Below are 8,566 nucleotides of genomic sequence, written 5' to 3'. Positions count from 1 at the left end.
AAGGTTGCTTCCTTCTTGCTAACTACAATAATTATAGTTAAACTTTCTTAGTTTTTAAGATATCCACGCTTCACCATCTAATTGAACAAAAAATTTTCAGAATCAGCACATACGTCTAGCAATAGCTTCACTTTTGTTCTTTTTACGGAGAATAAGGACCCTTTTGCCTTTAGCGAACCTATTACAGTTATAGTGCTCAACCATATGGGGGGCAAAAGTAAAAAAGGAGGGAAAAAAAAGGAAAAAAGAAAAAAGAAAAAACTTTGGATGGCATTGTTTAAGCCTCTCACATCCCCATCCTGAAATAAAGACGTCGTTTTGCTCATGTCAACGCATAAAGGCGCACATGGTTTAAACTTTCAATTTGAAAAAAAAAACTTTTGAGCCTACGAACATCAACAGATTGGAGAATGGTGATTCAATTCTGTTGATGGATATCAAAGCATATATGAAGACTTGTAACCTAGCGCGCACGATAGATGCGTGGGGCAAAATGTGGTACAACGGTACAGAGAGAGGAGTAGAAATCCTATCAGAGGCCCACCACGTGCGGTAGATCTGAGGCATACCAGAGACGGTGCGTGTCGAAATTTCTGAGAGTGGAATGTCGAACCTTTCCTCTTACTTGGCATCTCTATGGATCAGAACGCCCCGCCCGGACCCGCACCAAGAGAGTAAATTTCCCACTGATGTCGAGGCTCGTCCATCGCTCACCAGATAAGAGTCTAAATTAAGTAAGCAACAACATATTGAATACCACTCACTATAATGCCCCTGTTCTTCTATTATCCTTCTTCAGCCTAGAATCATCAAGGTAATGCTGATAAATGTAAGATAGAAACCCCCACACTGCAATCAACATAGCCACAATCTTCACCCCATCCATCTTATCCCCAAAGAAAACCACAGCAAATACCGGCACAAGTGGCAACCCCAGCGTGCCTATCACGTTAGAAAACAGCGACGACACCATAAATATCAGCCCGACTGCCCCCACGGAACATACTTGCCAAGATATCGCGATCCAAACCAAGGTCATCAAATATGAGACCCTTCCCTTCTCAAACCCCAGCATTTCCTCGTTTAATCCCCTATAATCTCCACTAACGAATAGCCCAACAACTGTTGCACAGGCCGCGACGAGATTAGTACACAGTTGCACCTCTAGCACGAAAAAAAACGTCTGCCGCCTGAAAACTTTTTGAAATGCGCATTGGGTTAGGGAGAGGAGGAGCGACAAGACAGCTGAGGCTGTTAGGGTGAGCACAAACCCTAGGGCTTGCTTGCTTTTCGATACGCCGATAGAATCATCAGAATCGGAACGGACCCCAAGAAGGGTTGCAGAGAGAGTGAGAAGCATGACGGAGTTGAATATCAGCGCTGTGAGCTTTTGGGCATTGAGGAAGTAAGAGAAGATTACATTGAAGGCGAGCTGCGACGCGCAAACTAAAGAATAGGTTGAGAGCGGGAGGTAGAGGAGGCCATAAGAGTACATCAAGTTGTCACCGGCAATGATGAGCCCTAAACCGATGTATATCAACGCGGTCTTTGGTAGAGGGGGGCGAGGGAGGGGATTAGGGTTTGATGACGGAGGAAAGAGGAGGTAGGGGATGAGGAGGAGAGGGCAGCCTGCAGATTGGACTAAAGTGGCCATCCACATACTACTGCCTCCTTGGTACAGTTTGGCCAGCGAGGACGAAGAAGGTGCAGAGGGCCACCGTTAACCACCATTGCCAGTGCTTGAAGATGGATGATGGTATTGTTGGCTTGTTGCAGCAGCCACTTTTGGCGAGCTTGGGGTGCAGCAGCCACTTTTGGCGAGCTTGGGGGTGCCAGGGGTTCTCCTGTTTGGAAGTCTGCATGTAACAACGTCATCACTCTTAAGAAGTGAGATAATTCAGCGTTGCTTCCCTAATACAGTATACACACACCAAATCTGTCCTGTTGGCAGGTTTAGCCCTCAAATTTGTATATTTGCTACCCGTTTATTCTCCCACATCGGATTTTTATACCCCTTCCATCTAACACCGTCAAATCCATAGGGATAAATTTGCAAATATACAGATTTGGGGTAAATCTGCAAAATAGGGGGACGCGGGGGCTATCCAGAGAAACCACCACCCCTCCCCCCACCCCAAAAAAATATTGTTGAGGGAGAGCGGAGTATTTTGTCATGTCTCGGTTTGAAGTTTAAATGTGTTAAATGAGAGGCGTATTTTATCCATAGGGTCTACTACGGGGAAACTACAGGGGTAGTAAGTTAAAACAACAATACCATAGGGGTCTATGTGCAATTAACCCTAATATAAATGCACTTGGTTTCAAAATTGAAGCTTGGGCGGGTACATGAGCACGTTTAAATAACAAGATTAATTTGAAAAATGCTATGAAGTATGTTGTAGTCTGTACCAGTGCGTGCAATGCATGCGTGATATGCAAATAAGGAGGAATGTTAAACTAGCCACAACTACCTCTTCTCATACTTACTAGCTTTGATAAGGATTTAGATAATCTTCGCTGCGGCTAGGTAGTCAAGAGATGGCCTTTTTCTATTATAAACATATACCAGATACTTGATGGCCATGATTTATCTCATGCGAAAAATGGGAATGAGTATAATTCATGAGGTGTATCATATTAGTTATATTAGGAATGAATCCTAGGCTAGATGGTCCTTCTACTGTCAAAGTGACAAGGCAAAGGATCCAAATCCCTTAAAAGACAGCTATGCAACTTATAAGAAAGTAAATCAATCACCATAAGAGGGACCCATATAGCTATAGATAAAATAAGTAAGGGTTCTCGTATATATACCCCTTAAATCATGTATGTTTACAAAACCACCCCCAGAATCCTATCATGTGCAAAACTACGCCAAATCATCAACTTTGCGAAAAAGATAACCGCACTGTCGAATCAACAAATCGTCAACTATTTGGATATGGTGAGTAAAAGTTTCACAATTTTGTTAATTGTTTTTACCACTGCCCTGTTGTAGACTTGCAGTTACATATTAGACAATCAAAGTCGACGACTTCTTGATTTTTTTGGGATATTTCCCCAAGTTGATGATCTGGGAATAGTTTTGCAAATACTGAGATTTGGGGAGTAGTTTTGTAAATTCACATGATTTAATGGGTTCACATACAAAACCCCAAGTCGAAATTCGTTATGATTATATAATACAAGTTAAATCATAAATTATAGCACTAATAACCTTACATACTTAATAAAATATAAAGATAGGAAGGATTCTGACCTCTAATGTGGAGCTGAATTTCACCAAGATCGCCCATACTTAGAAGGGAAGGAGAGAAGAATAGGAGATCGGGTGGGGGGTCAGGGAGGTGGGTGGGGGAGGCTCTGGCTCTTGAAACAGGTGAGTACTTCTTCAGCTCTGAAGTGTGCCCCTGAGTTTTAGCCCTCTGCTACTACCAGCCATTTCTCCCACTATGTATAAAAAAAAATTATCATAAGAGTTAATTTATAGACCTTCATACCTGCAGGCTGTCCTTGTATTTGAATTGAGGGATGGGCAAAACGTATGGTGCAAATAGAGTTTGAATCATCCCTTCTCACCTCATTAATTTGGATATTAGCTAGCTAGTCACTCCTGCTGATTGCAGCTCTTCATATCCCTTTCATTACACCAGATGACAGGGATAGCAAGCTTAACCTTATATCGCCACTAGGAAAAGTATCAACTGACTTTTCCTACTACCAAAAGTTAAACTAATCATCATACAAGAAGCTAGGTAGAGTAACTAGAGGAAATAACTTTACATGTTAGATTAGCACTAACATAAGCTAGCACTTGCGTCGATTTATAAATATCAACTTCCACAAAATCTTGTAAGATCCATGTTTCATCCTGTTCACCAAAAAAAGATCAATCAACAATATCAGTAATCATAAAATTTAAACTAGCTCACTTACTTGCCAAATGCCTAAGCATATACCAATTGCACAGAACCTGCATCCTTTTTGAAGAATTAGATAGATAAAAACTGGTTGAGGATAAAAAAAGCATCCCGATGCTTCAGAAGAAAACTATAAACATGATGTCTTCAGGTGAGGATATGCACCAAAACAAGGAAGATATATGACAAAACCAGCAGTATCAATATCAGTAGCAACCCAACTTTTTCACGAGAATAGTTCTAGGCTTTCTCCAAAAGAAAGGAATGTAGTTCCAAGGCTCTATTGTATAAGAACTCAATGAGGTGTACGACCACCTACTCAAAATTGATGCCAGATAACTCACCAGAAGTATGAATATCTAAGCATTCTTTGTGTAGTTAAACATCAATGTTGTCAATCTGCATGGAGCCTCCACCATAACTTTAAATGGAAACTTTTTCCCTTACTTTCGTTTTGTTTCAGTCCATGAAATTTTAAGACTGAGGCCTAAAGATATGGTTGATTTTTATAAGCCACTCATAAAACACTGAATTGCTTGTCAGTTCGTTCATGAACCGTATTTCTCCATTTATTGCATTCACTATCACTACCCAAGCAATGCAGGGTTAGACCAAGATTACTTGCATTATACCAACGGTATGTATCACTATGCTGCATTATCACTGAAATTCTGATGCCGCTTGTTAGGTGTTAAAATAGAAAGATAAAGCACTGGTAATGCAATTAATGAATTGTTCAATAATTCCTAGAAATTTTGAGAGCCTAATCCTTACAACAGAATAAACAGACTACACTACTAAATAATAAATATCAGTTCAAGTAGAAAATGAAAAAAAGAAATACCCATGCATAATAATAATACTATCACAAATGCCGAAATCCGATGAGAAAGAAGCCTAGTAATTTTTTGCATTTATTGTATTAACTAAAGTTTGATAAGAGCTACTGATGATACATAAGTGATGGTAATTACTCAGAAGAAAGAAGTTAGAACTCACACAAATCCCTATATTAGCGTTATATAGTACTTCTCAATTTCCTAGGACCTTCTTTCACCTATAATAGCTCTGTTCTTCTATCCTTCTTCTGCCTAGAATCATCAAGATAATGCTGATAAATGTACGAAAGAAAACCCCATACTGCAATCAACATAGCCACCACCTTCACCCCATCCATCTCGTCATGAAAGAAAACCACAGCAAAAATAGGCACAATGGGCAACGCCAGCGTGCTTATCACATTAGCAAACAACGATGACACCATATGTATCAGCCCAATACTACCCACAAAAGACACTTGCCAAGTTATTGCCGTCCAAATCAATGTCATCAAATACAGCACCTTTCCCTTCTCAAACCCTAACATCTCGTTACTCAATACCCTCCAACCCCCGTTAATGAAAAACCCAACAACCGTTACACAGGTTGCAACGAGATTAGTACATAATTGCATCTCCAACACAGCAGAGAATGTCTCCTGCTTTAGAGCCTTCTGAAATGCATACTGCATTAGAGAGAGGATGAGCGAGAAGACTGCATTAGAGAGAGGGTGAGCGAGAAGACAGCTGAGGCTCCAAGGGTAAGTACAAACCCTAGAGGATACTTACTTTTGGATAAACCGTTAGTATCTTCAGAGCCAGCACGGACCCCAAGAAGGGCTAAGGCCATCAAGAAGTACTATGAAGTATGCTTGTATCATTGCATTTCTCGTTTGTTCAACTGAAACTTATAACCATGGCATCTTGAGCTGAGGATATGTGTCAAACTAGGAGGATATGCAACAAGACCAGCAGGGTTTGATAACTCATCATGATCCACGCCAAGTAGGAAGATATGTGTCAAAATTACTGCTTACCCAAATTTGAGTTTGATATATACATTCATGTGGTCAATTTGTGTTGAGCCATTATCATAACTACACTAACAGTTAATATGAGAACTTTATCCCTGCCTATGATTTTGTTACAGTAACTAGTGTATCACCATGATATTTTATGCCCAAAATCTAAATATTTTATTTAAGCCACCCATAAATCACCATGATATTTCTCCATTTCTTGCATCTGCTGTCATATCCAAGCAATGCAGGGTTAGACCCAGATCAATTGCATTACACCAATAATGTATCCCCCAAAATTCTGATGCCAATTGTAAGGAATTAAAAAGGAAGGATAAACCATTGGTAATGCAATCAATGAATTAGTGAATCATTCAATAACTTCCTAGGAAGTTTGAGACTCTAATTCTTACACCAGAATAAACAGAATCCAATATTTAAATATTAGTTCAGATAAGCAAAAAGAATTGTCCATGCTTAATGACGTGAGTAAGAAGAGCTACTGATGCTACATAAGTGTGGTAATTACTCTAGTAAGAAAGAAGTTAGAATTACCAACTCCCAGCTCCCTCTATGGGCATTTTATAGAGTCCCTATCAATTTACTGAGGATTTTCTTCCTAAATAAAACCAAAACAGCCATCTTTCTGCTTGTCAGTTGATACATCTCCATTATATGGTTCAGCAAGTCATTCCCCTTGTTTCGTAGAGAAATTTCAATTGTAAATCAATGAAATCTTCAACTAGTGAAAATGAACAATGTTTTCTCTTTTCCCATCACATCGTACACAATCAGACACAAAGAATACTTGACCTGCTATATTCTGAAAAGATAAATCCAATGTTTGTTGATTCCTTCTGATGTCATGGGACCGACTAGCACAATATCTTTGACTAATACTAGCAATTTATAGCAGTTCAGAAAATCCAAATGCTAAGTGGTCTCATTACAGAGATAAAGTAAGCATGACGAAACATGTTGTAATTTAATGTGTTGTGGGAACCATTTTGGACTTCGAAATTTATGCATCAACTATCAGGTAAAGAGAATGACATGGTTCTGGTGATGACTAAAGTACAAGAGTAAAGCTTATGACCATAAATTCCCATCACAATTGCATGGAAACCTCTGTCATCCTCAACATAGAAATCGTGTTATCTCAAAAACCAATTTCAAAAATATTACCGGTCATATTGCTATAAAAAAGTAGCAGGTTGCAAACATGCCACTGGCCCATTCAACTTCCAAATAGTTTTTTTTAAATAAAATCATCAAAGAAAACATGTGAGGTGTCTTATACACGTACATCTTGTAGTTGTCAAATCCAATGATAGTATCATCACAAGCAAATGAACTCTCATTATATTGGAAATCTAATGTTTACCCAGTGCAGTGCCTTTACCGATACTAGACAGAAATAGTGAGGATCAACCATTATCAATATCCAGAAAAGTGAACAAAGTAAGACACAGAATAGTTGTCAGTAGCCTTACCTAGAAGTCCCAAGCAAGCATAGCAAATTATTTATCAAGAGATTCTTAATAAGTCAAAACAAAATTTTGCACACTGTACTTATTTATGAGTACAAAGTAATTAGATAAAATTAGCTGTAAATGAACAAGGACATCCATGTCTTTCCACCAGAGAAAATATATAAACCCAGATGCACAATAATAGGCATGTATTGCAAGTAAATAATCGAGACTCATCCTGGTTTGCAGAGAAAAATACATGAAGACAAATTCATAATTCAGAATGTACGCTCTATTAAACAATTGAGATATAGAGATTGCTGATAAACTATAAGCGAACATGGGCTAAGTGAGCCAAATAATATAATTTCACATAAGATCTAATGACAAAATCAAATAAGGGGCAAAAAAACAACATAGAAGAATAATTACCATCGAAGGGACATACTGGCATAACCCTGACACAAAAAAATGATTTGCATGTAAAATAAATAGAAGGACAGCTCCTCTTTCTTAATCTCGACGGGATGCAGCAGAATAAGAACCTTCATTGTTGTCAACAGCCTTATTTTCCTTAGACTCATCGAGGTATTGCTGATACATGTAAGAAACAAAACCCCAAATTGCTATTAGCATTGCCATCACTTTTACTCCATCCATCTTATCACGGAAGAATATCACCGCAAATACTGGCACAACCGGAAAAGCCAAGGTGCTGATCACATTTGAGAACAGAGACGATACAACAAAGATTAACCCCACAACTCCAACAGAAGCAACTTGCCATGAAACTCCAGTCCACACCAAAGTCATCATATAAGCAACCTTCCCCTTGGCAAATCCATCCATCTCCCCCTTCAATCCTTTCCACTCTCCACTCGCAAATAGACCAACAACCGAACCACAAGAAGCCACCAATGCAGTATATAATTGCATTTCCAACACCACCGAAAAATTTTCCCTCTTTTGAACCTTTTGGAAGGTTAATTGCATCAAGGAGAGGATGAGCGAATAGGCAGCTGACGCTCCGACTGTTAAGATAAATCCAAGTGCATACTTCCCCTTGGAAACGCCTTCAGGAGTACCAGAGTCCTCGTCGACTCCTAAAAGGGCCGCAGAGAAAGTAAGAAGGACAACAGAGTTGAAGATCAGCAGGGTGAACTTCTGAGAGTTGAGGAAGTAAGAGAAAATGGCATTGAAGGCCAATTGAGTGGCACATACAAGAGCATAGGTGGAGGCAGAAAGATAAAGGAGGCCATATGAGTACATTAAGTTGTCACCAACGATTATGAGGCCTAGTGCAATGTATATAAGGGAAATCTTGGCAATAGGAGTGG

General features: G+C 39.3%; 2 protein-coding genes and 1 pseudogene across 2 annotated transcripts in view; all 3 read right to left on the bottom strand.

The window, feature by feature from the left end:
- LOC109825229 (probable purine permease 11) lies at positions 348 to 1,797 on the bottom strand. The gene has a single exon (XM_020392019.1). The coding sequence runs from the start codon at positions 1,658 to 1,660 to the stop codon at positions 764 to 766; it is 897 nt and encodes a 298-aa protein (XP_020247608.1). The 5' UTR covers positions 1,661 to 1,797; the 3' UTR covers positions 348 to 763.
- On the bottom strand, positions 1,793 to 6,441 carry LOC109825228 (annotated as a pseudogene).
- The window catches only part of LOC109825227 (probable purine permease 11), a 2,107-nt gene continuing 1,049 nt past the window's right edge, over positions 7,509 to 8,566 (bottom strand). Inside the window, 1 exon segment of the mRNA XM_020392018.1 lies at positions 7,509 to 8,566. This exon segment is cut by the window's right edge and continues 19 nt beyond it. Within this exon segment, the coding sequence (XP_020247607.1) occupies positions 7,743 to 8,566 (824 nt within the window). The 3' untranslated portion in view covers positions 7,509 to 7,742.

Source organism: Asparagus officinalis, chromosome 10 (genome assembly GCF_001876935.1).
Source record: "Asparagus officinalis chromosome 10, Aspof.V1, whole genome shotgun sequence".
Taxonomy (NCBI): domain Eukaryota; kingdom Viridiplantae; phylum Streptophyta; class Magnoliopsida; order Asparagales; family Asparagaceae; genus Asparagus; species Asparagus officinalis.
Note: the sequence above shows the minus strand (reverse complement) of the source record. Positions and strands in the feature narration are given on the sequence as shown.